The 24024-nt window shown below is 35.6% G+C and overlaps 2 protein-coding genes across 3 annotated transcripts; one reads left to right on the forward strand and one right to left on the reverse strand.

Moving 5' to 3' along the window:
* Window positions 1-250: 250 nt before the first annotated feature.
* LOC123676547 (ral GTPase-activating protein subunit alpha-1) lies at window positions 251-23957 on the reverse strand. 2 transcript variants are annotated; one of them, XM_045612535.1, is made up of 24 exons: window positions 23662-23932; window positions 23424-23534; window positions 22756-22773; window positions 22191-22377; window positions 21339-21733; window positions 20998-21198; window positions 18874-19223; window positions 18659-18819; window positions 17368-17602; window positions 17010-17312; window positions 15283-15571; window positions 14244-14555; window positions 13907-14184; window positions 13088-13255; window positions 12722-13021; window positions 7678-8013; window positions 5734-6096; window positions 5424-5682; window positions 4977-5149; window positions 4532-4795; window positions 4146-4304; window positions 3908-4035; window positions 2985-3238; window positions 251-1209 (listed from the first exon to the last, which is right to left on the reverse strand). In XM_045612535.1, exons 1-24 carry the CDS (start codon window positions 23765-23767, stop codon window positions 1019-1021), a joined length of 5541 nt encoding a protein of 1846 aa, XP_045468491.1. In that variant the 5' UTR covers window positions 23768-23932; the 3' UTR covers window positions 251-1018. The 2 variants fall into 2 exon arrangements, with proteins under 2 accessions (XP_045468491.1, XP_045468586.1); XM_045612630.1 differs by lacking the exon at window positions 22756-22773 and having other exon boundaries at window positions 23662-23957.
* Window positions 9623-12398, forward strand: LOC123676642 (katanin p60 ATPase-containing subunit A-like 2). The gene is made up of 2 exons (XM_045612756.1): window positions 9623-10226; window positions 11440-12398. The coding sequence occupies exons 1-2, from the start codon at window positions 9695-9697 to the stop codon at window positions 12327-12329; spliced, it is 1422 nt and encodes a 473-aa protein (XP_045468712.1). The 5' UTR covers window positions 9623-9694; the 3' UTR covers window positions 12330-12398.
* Window positions 23958-24024: the final 67 nt, after the last annotated feature.

Below are 24024 nucleotides of genomic sequence, written 5' to 3' on the forward strand. Positions count from 1 at the left end.
ACTTTTCGATATTTACTGAAATATTGAGTTTTTTCCGATAATTCCCTTGAATTTTCTCTGGCCTTGGTAACGCGATTAACATTGAATTTTGCATAAAACTTGAAATTGTTATTCTACATTCAAATACAAAATTTTATTTACAACGTATTTGCAGTATTTAAATTATGACGTCGAGTACACGATAGCTCTCGAACGATTGGGCTAGAGATTTGAAATTTTCAACTACTTGAGTAAAAATATAAAAAAGTAATAGTGAATTAAATTTTATTAATAAAGCTTTCAGTAATAAGTACATCATGAAAATATTTTACAATTATACACATTTTTTCAATTTGCATCATAACATGGAAATAAAACTTCATACATTCAGCCATAATACTGGAACAACAAGAAAATTCTCTCGAATTGCGTAAAACATCGAAAATAAAAATATTTTTCAACACTTACAACTATATTTATAAATATATATTTATATATTTGCTTAAAAAAATATGAAATACATCATAACTTCGACATAGGTTGCAATTCGAGAGAATTTTCAGTTGTTAATACTGTCCAAATATAAATAAATATCAAACATAACAAAATACATACTGTTTGTAATTTAAAAGGAAATAAATTACTACATTTTAAAAATGGCGTACACTTATCAGAATGTTTTTGGAATAGTTCAAAATGAAAACTTGAATAATTCAAAAGGCGAATTAAATGCACAATTATTTTCCTGATAACAAAAGATAAAAATTGTATGAAGGCTACTCAAATCCTCTCTCCATATATATATATTTTTTTGAATAAAGTAATTTGTACCTATAGCTTCATATTTAAAATTCTTATCATTAAGGGTTATTGAATTTGGTGTTTGAAATGTTAATCTAATTAGAAGTTTGATTATTCGATAGAAACTTTTTAATGATATGCTCTTAATTTAAATTAGACCTTTGATTCTCCAATGTAACAACTTCGAATTCATAGCATAAGAGCATACGGTTGCTGATTTTTGTGCTTACTGGTATTATCATTTTTTTCTTATCATTTGTTGGGGACTTTCTGGCGGTGTATCAGTTGATTCTTGTTTGTGAACCCTCTTGGGGACATGCTTTAAACTGGTGGTGATCTTCTTCAGTGGCCTTGGTGATATACTAGTAGACTCAACATTTTGAGAGATGTCCGAACTGTTGAACCATACACCTTTATTCATGTCAGAACCTGGAATTAAATAATCTATTTGAAATTCTTTTTATTTAGAATACACGGCAGGTTGTAGAAATGACAATATTGACCAATCTAATGCAATAATCAGTCAAATTATTGTGTTGGCTGGTTTTATGAGGCAGTACCTCAACCAAAAATTGCATGGACATTAACGGAATATTTAATTTAATGAACTCTACTTCAGTCCCATTTTTTCCACTCAGGTCGACCATGGCTATGATTCTCTGGATTCTGAAATTGTCAGAATCCGAAAAACTTCGTTTTTATAATAAATTGAAAACCCGGTGTAACCGAACTAACACAGAACTTAATCATTGTGAACATTGAAGTTCTTTGATTATACATGAAAAAACCGCGGCAACATTGCGTTAGCTGTGTTCAAGTCAATTCCTTGCTCAGGGTTGTGATCTGTACAGTTTTTCATAGGATGTCTAAAAACCTGGTTAATGCACTGATTAGATTTTGTTTTGCCAATTTTGAGAATATTAGTTAAGCTTCGTTATGTGAACTGTAGGTAGCGCTATTAACAAATTATGACAGATTCTTGTTATTTCAAAAATTTGAATTTATTCTAGTAAACGTTTTGTGAATATTTCACTGCAGATGTTCCAAATGGGGATGACTTTTCACTGTTTTCTTCTTGAAATTCCTAGGAAATACAAATATTCATAAGATGATCATTCCTTGCACTTTTCTTTGAATAAGATTATTCAAGATATAACATAGAAACAACTAAATTCATATTCACTTACCTTTGTTTTCTTAGATTAGGACCTTACATGAAAAAAATTTAGAAAACCTTCAGTGGTATTGTATTTTTCCTGTCATTAGTGGATTTTATATTTTCTATTGCGACAGTGACATTCTGCACATTTTTCTTATATCGAGAAGTTAATGAAATACATATTACATAGGAAACTGATCCTTGGAGTAGATCTGTTGATTTGATACTCGATACATCAATCAAATTCAAGTCAAAATTAACAGAAAAAAGATCGAAATGGCAAGTATGACATTGCGGCGCCGCCACGAAATAAAACTAATATTCTCAATTTGGTTTAATGTCATTGCATTCAAAGATTGGCGAGTGCATACACCATGATTTTAGACATCTTAGTTTTTCACTGATTTTATGTAGTCCAACCTAGAGTATCTCAAAAATGGTGAGTTTTGTGAGGAAAGATGAGGGATAAATTTATTGTCTGAAATGAATATTGAACTTGTGTCTTTGGATTTTTTCTAAATCGCTTCTTTACGGTGATTTTGTACAATTTTATGGATCGAAGAGGCTAAAACTTGGCAACTATTAGTAGTAGAAAAAAATAATTGAAAATTATGACACTGGTTTATAAAATTCATTTCATTCTGAATGATTATGTAAAAGATACAAATGAAAAATAATTTTTTTTTTTTAATTTTAACCGCCTGTATCTTTACACCTGGAAAAATAGTAAATGAAAGAAAAAATGTATGCGTTGAGAGGTTAATATCAATGTACATCTATAAGATTCCGCCTGAATAAAGATTTTCCCTTGATCATACAACAATAATATTCCGGTAAAAGTAATTTATAACAAATGTTTGAATGAAACTTACATGAAAATCTTCGACCTCTATAAACAAACCCGCCTCTAATAACTTAAAAATTACTCGACATGAAGTATTGACATATTCTTCATGAAGTAGAGACTAACTGGAGGGGGCGGTTTAATTGGAGGTTTTATTTCCTGCTTTTCCTATGTCCTAACCCTTATATAACCCCTTAGTACCTTTTCCTTTCGGATCTCCTTTCTGGCTGGCCCTGTGAGAGTGTCCGTGAGAATCTAACAGAGCAGCTGCAAGCGTCGATGAGGTGGTAGAGCACGACAGCGAGTCTCCACCCAGGACGCTCCCAGAAGAACTGCCGCAGAAGGAAAGGGACGAACATACAGGGCTGTATACTCTCGATATGAACTCTTCGTAAATCGTACTCTCCTTGTGATCTGTTACGACAGTTTTCAGCGACCTCGCTCTTTCCTCATAACTGGAACAAGGGCGCCAACATTTATCAATATTATCCTCGCACATAACTCTTTCAGATTGCGATATTTGAGAAATTTCCAAATACATTCATTTCGAAAATATTCGCTGATGTTTATAAGAAGTGATTAGTTCGATTCGCATAAATATTCCTTAAAAGAATACCAAGAAAACTATGAACAGGCCGTCAAAACGCAATTTTACCCAATATGGCGTCAGTGACGTCACTTGGAACTATAAACAATCAAGTGTCGAATATGAAAGTGATTGTTTTCGTTATTGATTCAACCGTTTCCTTTTGTGAAGATTATGTCAATGTAAGTGATGAACTTCATATTATTTAATACTACTTTATCGTAAACAGCAATCTGTTTGAGGTTAGATTTTTCATAGAGAATAGTTCATTGTTGCCCAAAGCGAACAAGTGTTGGAGTTCAGGAATGTGCTTTTTACGAGGTACATATGCTATTTTTTTTCAAAATCACAATCAATATTATCATAAATTGAAAATTTTTTTAAAAGATAACGATTTTTCGATTAAAATCTCACTATGAAATCGTTTCCTTGACAACTGATTCAACAATCTGGAGCAATGCTGGGGAGATTTAATTACTGTTAATATTTATATACTGCCAAATAGCCTATTCAATTAATTTAGGCTAGATATACTCACTACTGTTGATAATGTGTTAAGGTAGTTCTTTTAGCTCTACTTGCGCAGATTGCGGTAGAACGAACCAAGCCTGCTAAAATATTGGTCTCCACAATAGCTTCATCGAAAAGAACTCCAAAATGTGGAACCTACAAAAATGGGTATGAATCAGATATTTTCTAACCTATTAATTTCACAATATTCAGTCGGTTTTGTTATTACAAACAGAAAGGAAATACGTATTTAAATTTCTACTTACATCAGGTTTGCAATTGACAGTCACTCTGTGCAAATTATTCCCAAGTGGATAAATAATAATTAAAATATCACAGAATTCAGTGGGAATTATATCTCTCCTATAATCACGGTTGTGCTCCGACCATACTATATGGACCTCATCATTACCCAGATGTCTCGTCTGAAAATAAAAGGTAAGACTAAAATACTAACGACCTAAAAAATATTATTGGAACACGAAATATATTCCTCCAAATTTATTGTACCATCGTAATTGACCCTTTTGACCACTGGAAATAAACTAAATGACAGATGATGAACAGTCAGTAGGGCCAACAATCCACCTAAGCCTACTTTTCGAACGATGAATTCCATACATTCTTACCTTATTAAACCATACATTCTTACCTTATTAAGTACAGCTTCGGGAGTATCACATGGCATTCTGGTTGCCACATGAAATAAAACCTCTAGGAAACTAGTGGCGTAATAAGGTGCGCTCAATCCTGTAGAACCCCCTCTCTGCAAACCGCCCAGGAATCCAGTGTGATTTTCCAATTCGATTTCCCAAGCCAGAGAGGCCAGAAATTCTTCGAACAGAGCACTACCACCTTGGTTGGACAAAATGGAATTCTTGTCTTCCTGACCTGGTCCTACATAGATTATCGCCACCTGTGAAAAAATTCAGGAAGCTCAATGAGAATGTAATATTGACAGCATATTTGATATTATCGTGTTGGTAACCATGCATATCAGCTAACCTTACTTTCCCCCATATTCAAGCCTACTCTGATAGAGGGCCGCTATTGGAGAAAGCGCTTGTCTGAGAAACAGAAGAAGAAGAAAACCTTACTTTATGTGTTTCCCTGCAGCATTGTCCGTCTAAATTCCTAAGTTCCCTCAATAAACGTTCAGTCTTATTTAGTAAATGCAGTTGTTGCCTCTTGTCCCATCCGGTTAAACCTAGTTGCGAAAACAGCAGTCGACACTGTTGGAACTCTTTTTGGTCAACTATCCCCATAGGCGCTGAAAAAAGTTACTTTCTCAGAATCTGTCAATGTTTCATGCACTGTTCATATTCTGAAAGGACTCTCAATACAGTATGTCCCTTGAAAACATGCTGATATTTAAGGGGGCGTTTTTTGGACCCATTTTAAGAATGTTGTGACTGTTTAACTTTTAAGATATGGGGTGATAAAGTCTCTAGAAAATTTTTGTACAACTAATATACTACTACTATTGCAGATATCTTTATAAATTGACCTTGAAGTAAATCGTTTTTTTGTTTCTCATTATATACCTTGTTGCAAGCTGGTTATTTCCACAGAAGAATTAGTAGAAGCACTCTTGCTGTCGGGTCGAACAACAGGTTGTCCAACCATACACTCCAGATGAGACGTTAACCTATATTCTTCCATTTCTACATTTCTTTGATTTATCACAGACGCGATGGCTTCCTGCTCCAGTTCGATTGTAATTGGTGGTTCTGAAGGTTCGTTAAGTTTACGATGCGGATTCTCCAAGCATTCCGAACTGGTGTGCCCCAAATATTGGAGCAGCTGAGAACAGATAGATCAGTACATAGTATAGAAACGAATAATATGTCTTACATCGTCCAACTGGTCCAAATCAGGGGCGCTATTCGAAATATCAGGAAGTACACTGGGTGGCCTATGTCTCATAGCCCTTTGTGGTAGGCCGTGTTGAAAATTATCGATCATCAAACTCTCCAATTGCGTAGGCTCAATATGACTACGGTAGGACGCCACTTTAGGTTCTGAAGGTTCCGTTTCTTGATCGGGTTTTTTGTAAAGAATGGAAGCATCCCAGCTCGCTTTACCGGATAAATCCCTCAGGAGGACCCGAACTTGGGTATCGGCAGTTGACAGACCGGCTGTCACTCCACCTCCAGGCAAATCCAAGGTCGGTAGCTCAATGAAGCTGGCTATCACGTTAGGATTGAACATGAAGAGCTGCAATCAGATGTAAAATGAGTATTTCCCGCCCCATAACCTTCTAACAAGTTTGTTTTAGCGTAGTTTTTTTGGGACGTCCGAAACCAACTTTTGGACTACCGAGTGTGAGGGTTAGTGTTTAAATGAATTGAGTAAAGTAGCTTGGTTTTGGTTTGGAACTCATCCTTTCTCCGACAGTAGCAAGTATGAGATCTGTTCAAAACATTTGGATTGAATTCATTGAAATTTGTTTTTAGTGAAGTTGATTTTGAGGAGTTTTTGAAAAGAAAATTAATGCTAAAAATAATCTTGCTCAGTTTCCAAGGATAGGTTTCACTGTCTGAAATAAGGATTCTGACAGGCATAAAAAAGCTATGAGTCAATGCCTTGGGAAACCACTGAGTGTGAAGGTTAGTGCTTCAATGGGGTTAGTGAAGTGGCTTGGTTTTGGTTTGGACTGGTTTGCTTGAACTCATCCTTTCTCTGACAGTCAACAAGTATGACATCTGTTTAAACCATTTAGTTTGAATTAATTGAAATTTGAAAAAGTTGGTTTTGAGGAGTTTTTGAAAAGAAAATTAATGCTAATAATAATCTTGGTCAGTTTCCAAGGATAGGTTTGACTGTCTGAAATAAGGATTCTGACAGGCATAAAAAAAGCTATGAGTCAATGCCTTGGGAAACCACTGAGTGTGAAGGTTAGTGCTTCAATGGGGTTAGTGAAGTGGCTTGGTTTTGGTTTGGACTGGTTTGCTTGAACTCATCCTTTCTCTGACAGTCAACAAGTATGACATCTGTTTAAACCATTTAGTTTGAATTAATTGAAATTTGAAAAAGTTGGTTTTGAGGAGTTTTTGAAAAGAAAATTAATGCTAATAATAATCTTGGTCAGTTTCCAAGGATAGGTTTGACTGTCTGAAATAAGGATTCTGACAGGCATAAAAAAAGCTATGAGTCAATGCCTTGGGAAACCACTGAGTGTGAAGGTTAGTGCTTCAATGGGGTTAGTGAAGTGGCTTGGTTTTGGTTTGGACTGGTTTGCTTGAACTCATCCTTTCTCTGACAGTCAACAAGTATGACATCTGTTTAAACCATTTAGTTTGAATTAATTGAAATTTGAAAAAGTTGGTTTTGAGGAGTTTTTGAAAAGAAAATTAATGCTAATAATAATCTTGGTCAGTTTCCAAGGATAGGTTTGACTGTCTGAAATAAGGATTCTGACAGGCATAAAAAAAGCTATGAGTCAATGCCTTGGGAAACCACTGAGTGTGAAGGTTAGTGCTTCAATGGGGTTAGTGAAGTGGCTTGGTTTTGGTTTAGACTCATCCTTTCTCTGACAGTCAACAAGTATGACATCTGTTTAAATCATTTAGTTTGAATTGATTGAAATTTGAAAAAGTTGGTTTTGAAGAGTTTTTTGAAAGAAAATGAATGGTAATAATGATCTTGCTAAGTTTCTAAGGGTAGGTTTGACTGTCCAGAACCAGAATTCTGACGGGCATATGCTTGGGCAGCGAACTATAAGTCAATGTCTTGGTTTTTTTTTATACTTCAACGCCAATATTAAAATGAATGAGCAGAATAAACCTATCAACTCACCTGTATGTTGGGGGCGGAGAATATATTGTGGGACAGTTCGTCAGAACCCAAATTCGGAACGTCGTCATGTTCCACCACCATAGAACTGAGCCTGGCAGCACCGATGGCCATTGGGAAATGACCCAGATGGGTGACCAAGTGGGAGAGGACTGTCTTCGCGCAGAGATTGATGGTTTTTTGGCAAACTTGATTTTTGGACGGAGAAGAGACAGGGGAGGCCACCTTATTCAAATCGTCTGATATGATGTTGGGATCGAAGTCGTCTTGCATTGAAGGTTGGCTGAGACCTCCGTGATGTTCCGTTGAAACCTGTCCGGATACTATTTTGAACAAGACCTGTAAAGCAAGGTTAACTGAAGTGGAAGATGAACATACAAAACTTCAGAAGTTAGTAATGATGAATATACATTGTCTGAGTGTTAAATTCCTTTATAAATTACAATCAGACAATAATCTGAATATAAAGAAGTTCTGATAACGTTTACTCAAAATGATGTTAGCTCAAAATTATTGTTTGATATGAACACCCAAAATCTCAGCTCCGGTCGATTTTGTGGTCATGGGAATATTGGGCAATTCGATATTCTATTTGAATTGAATTCTAACGGGTGTTTTTTTTCGAGGTATATAACTTTAAGTTGGCATTACTGTTCAAGATGGCGACCGATTTAACAGCTGTCAAGTGATTTATTCTCAGTTTGGTTTGGCAATTCATCATGAATAGACTCACGCCTGAACAACGCTTGCAAATAGTGCAATTTTATTTTGAAAATAACGGTTCTGTGCGGAATACGTATCGCGCACTACGTCCATTTTATTTTGTTTGGCGATGAAGCGCACTTCTGGTTGAAGGGCTACGGCAACAAACAAAACTGCCGCATTTGGAGTGAAGCTAATCCTCAAGTGTTTGTCGAAACACCGTTACATCCAGAAAAACTGACTGTTTGGTGCGCTTTATGGGCTTGTGGAATCATTGGTCCGTACTTCGTCAAAAACGATGATGGCCAGAACGTTACAGTCAATGGTGATCGGTATAGAGCCATGATTACTCACTTTGAACAACCATGATGTCCAGGAGCTGTGGTTCCAACAAGACGGCGCAACATGTCACACAGTGCTATAATCGATTTATTAAAAGACACGTTTGGTGACCGCCTAATTTCACGTTTTGGACCTGTGAATTGGCCTCCAAGATCTTGTGATTTTACACCGCTAGACTACTTTCTGTGGGGCTATGTAAAGGCATTGGTCTATGCGGATAAGCCACAAACCCTTGACTATTTGGAAGACAACATTCGCCGTGTTATTGCCGATATACGACCACAAATGTTGGAAAAAGTCATCGAAAATTGGACGTCCAGATTGGACTACATTCGAGCCAGCCGTGGCGGCCATATGCCAGAAATCATATTTGAAATGTAATGCCTCCAGATTATCTTGCCGATAAATAAAATTCATGTCAATCGAATAATCCATCGTTGTTTTATTGCAATTTAAAGTTCTATAGCTCTAAAAAAAACACCCTTTACATCCGAATGCAAATTTTCATCTCGACCGAAGGCTGCAGTTTCGAAATGAACAAGAACTCAAAAATTCTGACGTCTATATTCACGAGACCTCTAGTCGGATTCTCCCAATAATTTTTCGGTCTTTCCATTCGGGAGTTATCGTATTTACGGACGGACAACCGGTCACAATTGAATTTGAGGTCTGATTCGTCGTCAACCTTATCATTGCGACCATTTCCAGATCAAAATTAAGGATATTGTGGCGAAATGATAGAGCGCTCAAAAATGCTGTTGAAATTAAACCACAAAACAGAAAAATCCAGTATTCACATCCCAATGATCCTTTTCACTTCAATGAAGATTATAGATCTCTACAACATTGTTAGCGGAGACATCTATGGTCGATAGACGAACACAAAGCTCATAGCAACGGTCTCCACCGAACCAACCATTGACAAAACAATTTTGATGTGTTGTTGAATCGTTTTAATTTTAGTGTAAACCCAGAAATGGCCGAGTACACGCAACGAAGGAAGGCATCTGTGGGTTCTCACACGTCCCAAGAATTGAGGAAGAGGGAAAATCAAGACCGTAAGAGATCCATCCTGTACCTCATCCTGGATTATCTGAAAGGCAACAACTTGCACAAGACCTACGAAGCTCTTAAGACGGAAGCAGAACTGGGCGACCTATTCACAGTGTGCGACAATATCGACCTAGATATAATCCTGCAAGAGTACCAGACGTACTACAACATGAAGTTCCAAAAAGAACCGCAAATTATCAGGAGGTTGTCGCTAAGTGAGAAAAGTACCGCCGGTTCTGTGACGCAGAAGGTACAGTCTGCGGGAAAGTTGAGAACGACGCCGTCGACGCCACAAGTTAGCAAGGTGAAGGAAAAAAGTGTTATAGACAAGGATGATGACTTTCAGTTCGAGATCATCTCCATAGAGTCGCAGGATAAGATGCCGATGGCTGGAGGAAGGCGCAGAAGTTCCCAAAATTCGGAACAGGAAAAGAAAATTCTAGCAGATTATTCAGGTAAACTTTAGGACTTTTAGGGCCTGTTTCATCACTTGTTGTTAAAGCAAGGATAGGCTTCAGTGACTTCAGTGACTACGTGGATACACGAGTGGCCTCGTTTTTGATTGGCTGTCGGTTTCTGAGCCTAAAAATGGCGGTTTTTTGTTTACATTCTCCGTCTTGGATTTGTTCAAAATGTAAGACCCATTGCTGTAGTATTCGTCAGTAAAATAAATTTGTTCTTCATACAAATCTATCAGGCCAAATAATTTAAGTTTTGATCAAGTGTCAGTTCAGTTCAGTCAATTGTATTCTTGAGTTTTATGGTTAAGCCCCGCCCCATTCGCCATTTTTAGGCTCAATTTGAACATATTGTCGTCACTGTGTTTTATTAAGTCACTTAAGGTAAGCTATTCATAACTCATCGAAGAGTTATTCTTGAAACTTGTGTTTCACACATGACGGAATAATAATAATTAATAATGGAATAAATTATCACTCAATTTAAAATGAGAAAATTTGTCTAATGATATAAAACGACAGAAACGAAAACATATAACCTAAATTTGTAGCTGAAAAAATAATATTTTCTGTTCACTCAGATCTGTATTACGGCTTGAGAATTCCAGAAGAAAAACTGAATAGTAGGCAAAGAGTGCAGGAAATGTTGAAGACTAAAATCACAAAAACTATGACCTTCGATATGACAGATGGACTGAGAGTACGAAGATAATATTGGAATATATTGAGGAATATAATACATTGTATTTTCGGCCTAATTCGTTTTATTTCTTACAGGGGAACAGAGAATTTCTGAACAAATTTACATAATGCTTATTTTTAGATCATATCTAAAAATTATACATATTGAATTCTGACGCATGTGTTATTACAATGTTCAAGTCCCAGAATTTGGTAAAAGAATTATTATTTTCCCCTTGATATTGAGGGTTTTTATCGATATGTATTTTGAAAAATATTTGGAGTAATCCTACAGTTGAAACAGAAAGTTTTTCAGAATTGAATACATACTTAATCATATCAGAGTGTTACCGGAAGTACTCATATCTCAAAAACATTTCAACTTAGTAAAGGATATTGAATATCATAATCCTAATTTTCGGATTTTAAACAGGCTCAATTCTCCAGAAACGTCTAATAAGTACTCGAAATTGAGACCACTTCCCAGTACTTTCTTGACTGTGACACTCTTTCAAACTTTTCCTTCTAGGTTATACACCGGAATGGAGAGAAATGGCCGACCTGATAATGAAAGACGTGGTTCCCAACACACTGGGCTTTACGTGGCAACACTGCATAGGTCTAGACAAACCAATCGAACTTCTCAAAGAGGCTACAGTATACCCCTTCCTCTACCCCGACCTTTTCAGCAACCTGACCCAAACCTGGACAGGCGTTTTGCTCTACGGGGCCCCAGGCACGGGCAAAACGCTCCTCGCCAAAGCCCTGGCATGTGAAATGAACTCAACTTTCATAAATGTCACTAGCAGCACCTTCGTTAGCAAGTGGAGGGGCGACTCGGAGAAAATGATAAAGGTTATGTTCGACCTGGCTAAATACTACTCGCCCACTACGATTTTTATAGACGAGATAGACGCCCTTCTCTCCGAAACTAAAGACACCAACCACGAAGCTTCGTGCAGATTTAAAAGTGAGCTCTTGGTTCAAATGGATGGCTTGCTGTCTAGCAACGAGTCAGTCTTCATCTTAGCTACCACGAATTCTCCTTGGAAACTAGACAAAGCCCTTTTAAGAAGGTTCGAGAAGAGGATACTGATACCTTTGCCCAACGAAGATGCCAAGGTTAAAATGTTGAAACACTACTCTAATCTGAGGGGCGAAAACAAGAACGACTGGAACAACTTGATTCAGCTCACTGAAAACTTTTCGGGGTGTGATATAAAGAATGCTTGTAAAGAAATGGAGATGGCTTTGGTCAGAGAGCAACTTAAAAATGTGTGCAAGAATAAAAAGGTGGGGTCACGAAGGGACGCTACTGTGGAAGATTTAACAACTGCTTTGAAATCGGTGAAACCTTCGCTCAGTCAGGATTATTACAAGAAAGTCTTAGAATGGAATATGGAATACGGTTCAAGATGAATTTCATGTTGTTTAAGAATACAAAATAATTTACAATTTGTCTATAACGATAATATAACTAAAACATTATCCTATTTTATTTTGGATTACTTCCTTAATAGCACATTGCTTGTTGTTTGCAAACAATGTCATATTCAATTCAACAGTTTCGAAACAATGTAGAAGCGTGTACATCTCCATGATTGAATGACATAACCTATTGAACACAAATGACATAAGAAATGTCAAAAAATAATAAACAGTGTTGCCATTAAAACATTTTCAAATTATATAATTCCTACTGGAAAACCTTTTATGATGCTTCTTCGGATAATCTCAAAGAAAAAATGTGTTAACTAAAAATGTTATGAAATATTGAAACAACAATACTTAATAAAAACCATGAAACTCACTGTGAAAACTTGAAGCAACAGAGTGGTCTCCCTATTTTCGCCATATTGAGAAGTCACTAACAGCTTCTTGGGCCCAAGTCTCATGCACCACTCACCAAGGCAAAGAAGCAAGGCAGTTCCGAGAGCTTTATCACTTTCGCCTGCGGTAGAACCTAGGGGAGCATGGGTGAACAGTGCAGAGCACAAAGTGCTGATGATAGCGTTGCCATGTCTGGGATATTGGTTCCACAACAATGTTGCATGATCGCAAAGAAGGAACAAGATATTACTGGCCAGTTGAGATATAACTTTATTGTTGAACTAAAAATAAAAAGTGTTATTTTATATTATATATGATTTGCTATTTTTTATGATGAATTGTCTCACCTTAAGTGATTGTAAGATAACGTCAATAGCATCTGTTACTTTTGAATGGAATGTTTTATTACTTAATTCTTTATAAATGTAAATTCCTAGGGCTGAAAGAGCTATGGATCTCGCTTTTCCTCTAGCTTCTCTCCTCCCTGCTCTCAATAGAATGCTCACTACATGCTCCTGCAAATTTAAGGTTGAGTTTAAGTACCTTATATTATTCACAAGTAGGTAAATTACATTGTTCGATATTGTTATATATTTTTCTGCATTGGTATATCTAGCTTAAATTAATTCAAAAAAATTCGAATAACTTATTAGAAGTGCTAATATAACATCAGGCACATCCTCTTCACTTCTTCACACTTGTTATTTATTAGGTTGGTATATGTGTTTTGGACAGCTCACATTCAATATTTGCTTATTAAGGTTAGGATATGCTATTTGACAGCATAAAAATATAGTTCCATTGATTGACATCCTCATGGATTAGACATAAATCATATGACAAGAGAAGTATGTTATTAAAATGTATAAAAAAGGCTTAAAACTCAAATAATGCATACCCATTATCATAGAAGCTCTAAGCTTCTGAAAGGCTTCACAGAGGCCTAGAAAAGTTGGGATAGAAAAGCAATGAAAAACATGATGATAAACCAACTAGTTGAAATAGTTTATGTTTATGTCATGTCGTGTCAATAGCGCATTTGGAACAATATTGAATTCTAACCTCAAACTGATTGCAATAGTAAGAATATAAAAATGTTCATAACAGTCGTAACAACAAAATACAATTGCATAATTCTTTTTTAGTGGAAATGAAATATATCGTACCTTGATATCTGGACAAGCCATGAGATGTATATCACTTTCAGGTTGTAGAACATAGAGAGAATTTAATTCATTCGGCTTGCTCAGTAAATTGGCTATTATTGAAACGGCCTCAGTCCTTGGAGAAGTTTCCAAAGATTCGGTAGAATTCAGAACAGTGTTACAAGCGTGTATGAGATCTAGAAGTAGAACTGAGGAGCCAGGAAGTTGAAGGGAGAGAAACCTCGGCCCTAGATACTTTAAAGCTGTGTTCAGGTAAGATTTAGACGGACCTGTTAAAGCTACAATATAAAAAACAAATTAATTTAAAACTTGAATTAAATTTCCTGAAAAAACTCACCTAAATGCAAAAAATGATAAAACTGGGGTAAATAAGTCCTATATTTGGGATCACAGTTTAGCGTAATTGTACAGAGTAACCTCAGAGCATCCAGTTTGCCTGGTTCATATGCCTCGGGTAATATAAGAGCCCCAAAACACCAAGGAAGGATCAAAGTTAAGGGTGGAACTAACTCTGGGGGTTGCGGTGTGCTCAAATTGTCTGAAGACACTCCCTGATTGTGCTTGATCTTTATTAATGTGTCTGTTAGTTTGACAAGATATTGAAATACTTGATGATGGAGTTTGGAGTCGGCAATGTTGTTTACATCACCTACAATAAAAGAAATAAACAAATGATATCATATTAATAATAAAGACCTTTTAAGAGAATTCAAGAGAGGTTACTAGTGGTCTTCAATGTTTGAGGTAACCTGCTTTGTATTTACAGACCGTTTGACACTTGTCAATGGTCAACAAAATTTTTCATTGACAGAAATTGGAGGTTATAAATGGTTTATCTCTTTTAATTTGGTAATAACTTCTTCTTCTAATAGTTCTTAATGGCTCTGAAGGATATCTGTTTCATTATTAAAATAATAAAGTTTTTGAGTGTCAGATGTCATGGAAAATATTCATAAACAATAATCTAATTAAAATAACAACTTCCAACCGAAGTGGGCGTGGTTACCGATCCTAACCAGTACAGTTACTCTGGAGACAGATAACTCACCGAAGTTTGAGGAAATAGTCACCAGTTTTTGAGGAATTTGACATATACGGACAACCAACTTACTAACCATAGATATACCATATAGATATACGGACCATACAACAAAATATATAATAAATGCATTCATTCAGATGGAGATGAAAAAAATTCAAAAACATTAAAAGCTATCACATAAATATTTTTCGACACTGTGTAACATCTGGCAACATCAATTAATCCCTGTATAATTAGAGAAAATATATTTCTTAATGAATGAATAATTATAAAATAAATAATTAATCACTCGTCAACTCCGGGTTACATGATATGAATTCTTATAGTAACATACCCAAAGCTCCTAACATTCTTTTCCAAAGTATCACAGCCACATCGGGGAGCCATCCTCTAACACTTCCTCCACAGACAACGCCCCTATTCTCCCCAAACAAGGGACTTTCCAAGTGATGATGATGGTGTTCGGCCATCATGTCAAGTTGGAGAGGCGAGTCCTTAATGGAGTTGCATTCCACGCCGCTAGAAGGCGCAGGACTAGGCGACCTACTCCTATCCATCGATTCGGAATCGTGTACCATCAAACTGTTCAAGGACACAGAACGTCTGTGCTTAGCAAGTGGTGCCTGAAATTTTTATATCGTTATTTTGAAATCACAAAAGGTCCTTCTATTCTAAAGGGTGTTTTTTTTTAGAGCTATAGAACTTTAAATTGCAATAAAACAACGAAGGATTATTCGATTGACATACATTTTATTTATTCACAAGATAATCTTGAGGTATTACATTTTAATTATGATTTCTGGCATATGACCGCCACGGCTGGCTCGGATGTAGTCCAATCTTGACGTCCAATTTTCGATGACTTTTTCCAACATTTGTGGCCGTATATCGGCAATAACACGGCGAATGTTGTCTTCCAAATGGTCAAGGGTTTGTGGCTTATTCGCATAGACCAATGACTTTACATAGCCCCACAGGAAGTAGTCTAGCGGTGTTAAATCACAAGATCTTGGAGGCCAATTCACGGGTCCAAAACGTGAAATTAGGCGGTCACCAAACGTGTCTTTCAATAAATCGATTGTGGCACGAGCTGTGTGACATGATGCGCTGTCTTGTTGGAACCACAGCTCCTGGACATCATGGTTGTTCAATTCAGGAATGAAAAAGTTAGTAATCATGGCTCTATACCGATCACCATTGACTGTAACGTTCTGGCCATCATCGTTTTTGAAGAAGTACAGACCAATGATTCCACAAGCCCATAAAGCGCATCAAACAGTCAGTTTTTCTGGATGTAACCGTGTTTCGATATACACTTGAGGACCAGGCAATTTCTAAACTTTGTGTCGTCAACCTTATGACATACATTGGTGTAGTTATTCTGATTGTGTGATTTATTTTATTCTTATAAGAACTGGTTTTCTATGCACTACTCATGTTTATCAGCATTTATATAAAATATACATTACGAAATGGAATTAAGAGTTGGACTAACAGGCTGCAAATAGAGACGTCTTTAGAAGACAAAACACAATCCGAAACTGAAGACCATTATAATGCTGATGAGGATAAAGTACCTTCATCAAATCTAGCAACGAGACGTGAACCATCACCTTTGAATTTAGAAGAGGAATTGAATAATATTATTCGTACTGAGTGGGTACTAGAATCAGAGGCGTCTTTTATGGCTGTACGAGTACAAACAACACATGATCAGTTATTAAAATATGAAATGACCCTTTTTGAATGTAGATGGAACATACTTGGAAGCTGTTTACAACTCCGACCCTCGACATAATTTCCACCAATCACAAACGCTCAATTTTGAGTAACAAGCGGTTTCTAGTTGGAAAAACTGTGAGACAGCACTTGTCAGCAAATTTTTCGAGTTTACCCGCGGCAAAACTTGACAGATGAAATACATTAGTATGTTTTTAATAGCATAAGACCTTTTTTTGAGCATCTTTAATAGGTTGAGTACAAAGAGTATATATATTTTGGTGCGGGATTGAATTCCCTAGTTGTCCCACATTACGGTGCTTATTATTCAATTTCACTCACCGTTCTCGGTCTGGCTACATGTTTCCTCTTTTCGTACAAATCTGTTTCGCTAGAGCTCCTCGAGATGGTGGATCTCCTCCTTTTTATCACAGCTTGTCCCTCATTAATGACAGAGTCTTGTCTGGCGGTGGCTGGGTGATTGTTTTCAAAGTGCTGGCCAGTGAGGCCACTTTCGGGTCTACTGGTTGGTCTCCGGCCCATTCTTTTATTTTTCTGCTCCGCCAACCTATCCAACGGTAGATCGGTCAGATCTAGCTCGTACACGTGTCTGGCTAATACTCTGGTCAAGGTGTCCATCGTTTTCTGGAATGAAAACGTTTTGAGTAATGCCTCCATTTTTTTTAATATGAATCCGTACCGCCCACTCCTTAATAAGATCTTCCCAATTTGTGAGTGAGACTAGGACATGCAGAAACCTGTCCCATAGTTCTTGAGATATCATAACATTCAAATTAGCTTTGATCCATGTCACGATGAGAGTTTGGAAAATTGCAGGTGCCAACTTTCCACCAAGAGTCGGTACCTTCTTTTTGGGAGGATTCTCAGATAACACTAATGAAGTGATTTGTAATAAAACTAACAATAATTGTTCCCTAAAACAGACAAATATGTTGATTTAGCACAAAAATTATTTCACGTAAGAAATGTATTCGTTTGTTAAACAAATGTTTTAATTCTTAGGTGCAACACTGAACTACACTCAGCACCTGTATATCCAACTTGTTCATAAAGTGTGGGATACCTTTTTGTCCAGTAAATTAATTTTGACAAATTTTCAAATCCATCCAAATTATTCAGTGATGTTTATCGAGCAAATAAAGTATATTTTCAATATGCATAAATATTTCTAAAAAAAAAATTCCAAAATGAAAAAAATTAAATTCAAAGAGGCCACAAAAATACATCAATGATAGCACTTGGATATAATGACAACACTGTTTCATTTTTCGAAATTTCTTATGTCATTTGTGTTCAGTAGGTTATGCCATTCATGAAAAGATACAGGCTTTGACAATGTTCAGAAATTATTAACTTGTTTTATTGAAATTAGTGCTCAATTGTGAATATTGTGAGAAAATTAAGAAGATAACATGGACGATGTTATTCAGTTAATCAACTCACTATCCATTGTATTACAGACAAATTTGAAAGTGAAAAGAGAGTTGATTAACTGAATGATATCGTTCATGAATTATTCTTCAATTTCTTTCAATATTCACAAAAGAGCAACAATTTCTAGCGTTGTTGAAGCTTGTATCTTTCCAAGGTTAAATATCATAACCTTCATGAACACAAATGACATAAGAAATGTCAAAAAATAGGACAGTGTTGTCATTACATCCATTTTAAATTGTATATATATAACCCTTTCTATAGGTAATCAAGTGTCATATAGTGAACTGTTTGTTTTATTTATTGATTCAACCGTTTTCTTTTATGAAGATCAAAACAGAAGTAACATTAAATAAGGTCAGGATCTGTCAGTTAATTATAAATTAGGTAATACCAACCTAAGAATTATAACTATCATTTCAGGCTATTTCAGGCTATCCAACACTTTACAAATAGATGAATATACGAGCCCACATAAATGAAAGCAAGCATGCCAACTGGAGGTCTTTTTTTTCATTCTCTGAATGACGACTCACCATGTACTATTATCCATTCTGGTGTTCATCACCATGTATCGATAAATATTAAGTACCCTTTTGCAAGCGTCAGTCTGTTCTTCTAACATCTTTGGAATGTGCTGATTGATTTCCAGCAAAAAAACATTTGCGGCATGCGTCATGAACAATTGCAGGACATTCTAAGAATTGTCTCAGATTACAATAAAACCTTCAATCCGATCTAGTCGTCTCACCTGCGTACCAGCTCTAACTAGCAAGTTTTCTTTGTGAATTGCACCCAAATAAGAATCGTTCCTCAATCTCGGAGGTCTGTTCTCTTGACCAAAATCCTCTGGTATTCTCATGTCATCTGGTAATTCCAACATGTAAGGAGGCATTTCGGGAATATTCAACTGTATCAAATCCTTATACACTTGAATAGTCTTCTTGATGGCTATTACATGGTTGAAGTTGAGCAAGAATGCTTGTCTGAACAGTTCGTGGAGGAAGTTAACGTTGTCCCTGGAACTATACAAAACTTCCCTCACGATCTGGGAGGCTAGTACCTCGTCCGATGGAGTACGGTTTATCTGGAGTGACAAATCTGTGAAATTTATGGAATTAGAATCAGATTAATGTGGACAGTCCATTGGATATACAGAGTGGGCAAATAAGCGAGGTAAGCGGCTATATCTCAGGATCCACTCATCGTAGAGGTTTGCGGTAAAAAATTTTACCACTAAAGAGTACAAGATAACACACTGGAAATTGTTTTGAAGTTCATACCTCTAGCACTAGGGGGCGTAATAGTTACCGTCGAGAAGAAAATTGAATTTTACTCGAAAATGTTTCGTATGAAGTTGAAGAAAAAATATCATCATTGTAATCCTTGGAAAATTCTTTATCTTTTTGAATTGTCATTTTCGATTTTCCGACATCAAATAAGGGTAGGCGAAAGGGAGAAATCTGACTGATTGAAATGCCTGTAACTTCAGTTTGGCTCAACATTTTTGAGCAAATTAGATCTCGTTTGGAAGATAATATCTTGTTGAATGAGGACAGAATATACTCATGATAAATTTGTTTTTGCTGCTTTCGATAGGGGGCGCTAAGTCAGAAGTTCATTATTTTGTTCATTTTACTCCGAAATTTCAAATGTAATGATAGGATTTTCTTAACAGAAACAGAAATTCCATCAAATTTGCATGAAAAAACCTGAAGGTCGCAAAGCGATGGTTTCAGGTGTTCTGAAGTTATGGCCGAAAAAAGATATTCTCAAACTGATGCACTGCGAAAAACCAAATTGTGTCTTTAAGTTCTGACAGAAACAGAAATCCCATCAAATTTGTATGAAAAAACCAAAAGGTCGCAAGGCGATAGCTTCAGGTGTTCTGGACTTATGGCCGAAAGAAGACACAATTTAGTTCTTCAGTGCATCAGTTGAAGAATATGTTTTTTCGGCCATAACTTCAGAATGCCTGAAGCTATCACTTTGCCACCTTCTGGTTTTTTTCTTACAAATTTGATGAGATTTCTGATTCTGTCAGAACTTAAATACACAATTTGGTTTTTCGCAGTGCATCAGTTTGAGAATATCTTCTTGTAGCCATAACTTCAAAATGCCTGAAACCATCGCTTTGCGACCTTCAGGTTTTTTCATGCAAATTTGATGGAATTTCTGTTTCTGTTAAGAAAATCCTATCATTTCATTTGAAATTTCGGAGTAAAATGAACAAAACAATGAACTTTTGACTTAGCGCCCCCTATCGAAAGCAGCAAAAACAAATGTATCATGAGTATACTCTGTCCTCATTCAACAAGATATTATCTTTCAGACGAGATCTAATTTGCTCAAAAATGTTGAGCGAAACTGAAGTTACAGGCATTTCAGTCAGATTTCTCCCTTTCGCCTACCCTTATTTGATGTCGGAAAATCGAAAGTGACAATTCAAAAAAAAAGAGAATTTTCCAAGGATTACAATGATGATATTTTTTCTTCAACTTCATATGAAACATTTTCGAGTAAAATTCATTTTTCTTCTCGACGGTAACTATTACGCCCCCTAGCGGTAGAGGTATGAACTTCAAACCAATTTCCAGTGTGTTCTCTTGTACACTTTAGTGGTAAAATTTTTTACCGAAAGTCTCTACGATGAGTGGATCCTGAGATATAGCCACTTACCTCGCTTATTTGCCCACCCTGAACTATTTACTATCAACATGTGCAACCGGATATAATTTAGTTTTATATCATGCTAGTTCATTAGAATTCAATTTATAATAATATAAATCCTGATATATTAAAATTGCAATGTGCATTTGAAATGATTATTTTCAAAACTGTTCAGTGAGTAATAAACCAAGAACTGCTAACTCACTCGAATCCAAACTAGGATGAGCTGATTCATGATGTGCCTCTTCCTCATGTTCTTTCAGCGTGGAATGCAGTCCTATTGAAGGAGGACCATTATCTAAATTTTTTTTTGTCTGGTGGACGTAATTTGTTAGCCACATAATCAATGTGACCCTGCAATAGACATAATCATTCTCTGCGTCAGCTTTTCTCATTACTGGCAAATCTGAATGTGAAAAACCTTTTTGTTAGTGGGCAAAAGACATTTAGAGTCTGACATAACTACAGACATTTAGAGTCAGTAGTTATGTTATTGCACTCTTGTTCAACACAGAAAAAACTACGATGTTTCATATAATCACTTACCGAGTGTGGGGTTGTACAGAGATGTTTCTACGCTGAAGTTGGGGCAAATTTTTGGCAGATAATAAATTTTAAACTTCTCTAGAAGAAAATGAAAACATCGGCTGTAATATGCAGGCTTATCGTGCCATTCAAGTTTAACAACAGATTGGACCATGTGTTCCAACAGAGCCTCCAGGAACAGCCTGCTGGGGTTATCTGGTGGTTTTTCCGATGTAGTTGGCGGCAGAATTGGTTGAATTTCTGCCGATGTGACAGGCTGATAGGCATTAGTATCATGGAAAATACTCATTCCTGTCGATTGGACCGTAACAGCAGATGGACTGATAAAACCTGGTACCAAAGAGGCATACATTCCGTCAACATAGTCTGGTGCTTTTTCGTTCAGAGCTTGATACCTGAAAAGAAATTTTTCAGGAACAATTGACATTTCCACATTGTTGCTCTGGTCTTTAATGAATAAACAGGCTAGGAAAAAACACTAGGAAAGATAAGATATTAAATGTTATTCCAGAAAATATACATGGTCCAGTGGAACAGTGCAACAATTAAAACATCTGAGTGATACAATATCAAATAAACAAGTGTCCTCTTTCAATGGGGAAGTGGGGATGGTCACAATAAATGAATTCATTGTCTTTTCAATTGTTTGATAACCAAAGTACCATTTTGTAATCTGATATTTTTTCAGTAAACATTTCAATGCACGAATAATCTACTTTATTTTCAACCGATATGTTGTTACAATGTATCCATAGTTGGAGAACGACTAGTTTCACTATCAAACCATAGTGTAACCCTGGATCCAATTCTCTATTGCACTAAAATTCATAGATATATTGTACTTTCTCTTACCACATCAAGAAGTAACGGATACCCTGTCTTCTCAACTTGACAGAGTTTCCTGTATGAAGTAGTTTGTTCAAGATTCTGCCTAAAGAGTGCATCTGCCATCTTTTGTGTATGAGTTCTGGTAACAGACTCAATACCTGTTCCAATATCCATAGTGCGCATTCTAATTCTTCTTTATGGGCTTTATGAACTGAAATTATGAAATGCAGATATTTCTCATTGTATTATTCACGATTTGTTCAATGCATGATTAAGATGCTTGTTAATGCATGCTCAGTTAGTGGTGAAACATCAATAAATATTTATATTAGACCAATAATATCTTTGACAAGTATTTTTTCAAAGCAATATAACATATAAAAATGAATTAATGGTATTATCAGTGGAATACTGAAGTCCATATCATTAATACGAAATATTATTACACAGATGTAATACAAAAACGAAAAATTTGAATTTATAGCTAAATCAAGTATTTCCCAAATACTGCTTCGAAAAAGCACACATACTATCTATACATGCACTAATTTTCTAATTAATACCACTAAGAAATTGTCGACAAACTTACCAAGATGAAAAGAGTTTTCTAATGGAAAATAATAAAAGATAAATTAGATGAAAGTTAGCATGAATTATATTTACATTAGCAATGAAAGATATGAAGAATCTAGGATATTTGTATATTTCTCAATTGAAATAAAAAAAAATCCTTAATATTCTCCAAATCTACCACTACTGGAAAATTTTAAATTGATAACATTGTTCACACAATATTTAGAGCCATTTTGAAACTGCAAAACACTGTTCCAAACTAGTTCTGAAAGAAGTATAAACAGTTCTATCAAATCAAAATCAATTGAATAAGTGAAAAATTTATACAGAAATTGAAACGTTTTTTTCTGTGAAGTTATTTATTAGATTTTTTATAACTAGACCAAGAAAATGTTACTAGACTAATCAATGATTCTGAAGAAGGTATTAAACCAAGTATTTTAAATTTCTGTTGGTTAGTTGAAGATAATAAACACATGAACTACATTCCATCAATTCTCAATGTTTTACACTAAGAGAATACAGCAACAAATATAATTATGAATTTATATTAGATAAAACCAATTTTGGAGGTAGATGAGCAGAAATTTAGATTTATAAGAAAAAGACTGAAGACTTTTATAATGAGACTTCACAGGAAAAAACAAATTTATAGCTCTTTATGAGAAATGTTCAAGAACTTACCTCTTTGTCGCAAATTATATTCTGCTTGAATAAAACTATCATACAGTATGTTGTAAACATGACTGAAGTTGGCTTCAAAAAATCCTTTGGCTTCTGATACTTCTACATTATCTTTAATGAAAGTATATTCATGAATTAGAATTTAAAAGTAGAACAGTAAAAATAGTTAAGGGACTTGAGTATGATTGATACCTATACATACTCCAGTTCATAGGAATGAATTCAATGGAAACCTTACCTAAAATGATTTTCAAGTGCTTAATTTTAGTGGCCAAATCCTTTTTAGGATCTTGTATTTTAGAGGTAGATTTTTTGACATCTAATTGGTTTCTCTTACTAAACATTTTGAGCTATAGTTAATGCAATGAATAACATTTCAACTTATGATTATTGGAGAATGTAGTCCATAACATATTCTAAAATCGATTTTATAGGATTTGTAAATATTACATTTCAAAATTTTCTTTTTTGTGTTGACTTGTGACGTACAACATACTTATTTACTGACGTTGGCTGTCACGCCTCTTTAGACCTGTTCGTGTGTTGACAAACAAAAGAACTAACTTATTTAGAACTAATCAATTAGTTATCTATTTTTAAG

Source organism: Harmonia axyridis, chromosome 1, assembly GCF_914767665.1.
Source record: "Harmonia axyridis chromosome 1, icHarAxyr1.1, whole genome shotgun sequence".
Taxonomy (NCBI): Eukaryota; Metazoa; Arthropoda; class Insecta; order Coleoptera; family Coccinellidae; genus Harmonia; species Harmonia axyridis.